At 62.5% G+C, this 1,136-nt stretch overlaps 1 protein-coding gene across 1 annotated transcript; it reads left to right on the top strand.

Moving 5' to 3' along the window:
- The first annotated feature begins 4 nt into the window (after nucleotides 1-4).
- On the top strand, nucleotides 5-995 carry SNRPD2 (small nuclear ribonucleoprotein D2 polypeptide 16.5kDa). Its single transcript, XM_010287800.1, has 2 exons — nucleotides 5-156; nucleotides 821-995. Exons 1-2 carry the CDS (start codon nucleotides 5-7, stop codon nucleotides 993-995), a joined length of 327 nt encoding a protein of 108 aa, XP_010286102.1.
- The last annotated feature ends 141 nt before the right edge of the window (nucleotides 996-1,136 follow it).

The raw sequence follows: 1,136 nt of genomic DNA, 5'->3' as shown, positions 1-1,136 counted from the left end.
CGAGATGACGCCAGAGGAGCTGCAGAAGCGGGAGGAGGAGGAGTTCAACACGGGGCCGCTCTCTGTCCTCACCCAGTCTGTCAAGAACAACACCCAGGTCCTCATCAACTGCCGCAACAACAAGAAGCTCCTGGGGCGCGTCAAGGCCTTTGACAGGTCTGCATCATTGTCCTCAGGGTGTCCCCAAAGGGGTCCCTGGGTTCCTTGGTGTCCTGCAGGTTCATCGCGGTGTGACGTGGGGCATCCCGCTGTGCCGGGGCTCCCCAGTCCTGGTTTCCGTTATACTCTGAGTTTGTGATGTCCCCCTCTGTCACCTCATGGTCCCCAGAGTCCTCCTCTGTCATCCCAGGATCCCTCTGGGTCACCCCAGTGCCTCCCCATGATCCCTAATGTACCTCTGGGTCACCTCAGCATCCCCTCATGGTCCCCAGTGTCACCTCTGTGTCTTGCCAGGGTCCCCAGAATCCCCCTGGGGTCCCCTGTCTCCTGCCCCGGTGTGACCCACCATCTCCATGATGCCACATGCTCCCCTCTCAGCTCGCCACCCTCCCTTTGAGTTCCTCTGTGCTCCCCAGATTTCTTGCAGGTGCTTCTGGGTGTCTGCTGGGGCACCTTCGGGTGCTGCTGGCTCCCCAGAATCTTGCTGGAGCCCCCCTGCTCCTGCCTGATGGCCTCCACACCCCCCAGATTTCTCCTGCTTTCCCTCAGTCTCCCCCCCATGTCCTCCTGCTCCCCCCACGCCCTCCATGGCCCCTTAGTGGAGGCGCAGCCCCCTTCCCAGCTCTGGGGCCCCCCACACGTGTGTGTGTGTTCCCCCTAGGCACTGCAACATGGTGCTGGAGAACGTGAAAGAGATGTGGACGGAGGTGCCCAAGAGCGGGAAGGGGAAGAAGAAGTCCAAGCCGGTGAACAAGGACCGATACATCTCCAAGATGTTCCTGCGTGGCGACTCCGTCATTGTTGTCCTGCGCAACCCCCTCATTGCTGGGAAGTAGGGGACCCCCGAGAACCCCACCCCAACACCCCCATTGGGGCGCCCGGTTGGGTCCCCCAGGGTCCGTTGGTGTTGCGCTGAGGCTCTGCATGACCTCCTGGGGCTGAGCCCGCCCTGCCTGGACCCCACTGGGCCCACCAGC

Source organism: Phaethon lepturus, unplaced genomic scaffold (genome assembly GCF_000687285.1).
Source record: "Phaethon lepturus isolate BGI_N335 unplaced genomic scaffold, ASM68728v1 scaffold29235, whole genome shotgun sequence".
Lineage (NCBI taxonomy): Eukaryota > Metazoa > Chordata > Aves > Phaethontiformes > Phaethontidae > Phaethon > Phaethon lepturus.
Note: the sequence above shows the minus strand (reverse complement) of the source record. Positions and strands in the feature narration are given on the sequence as shown.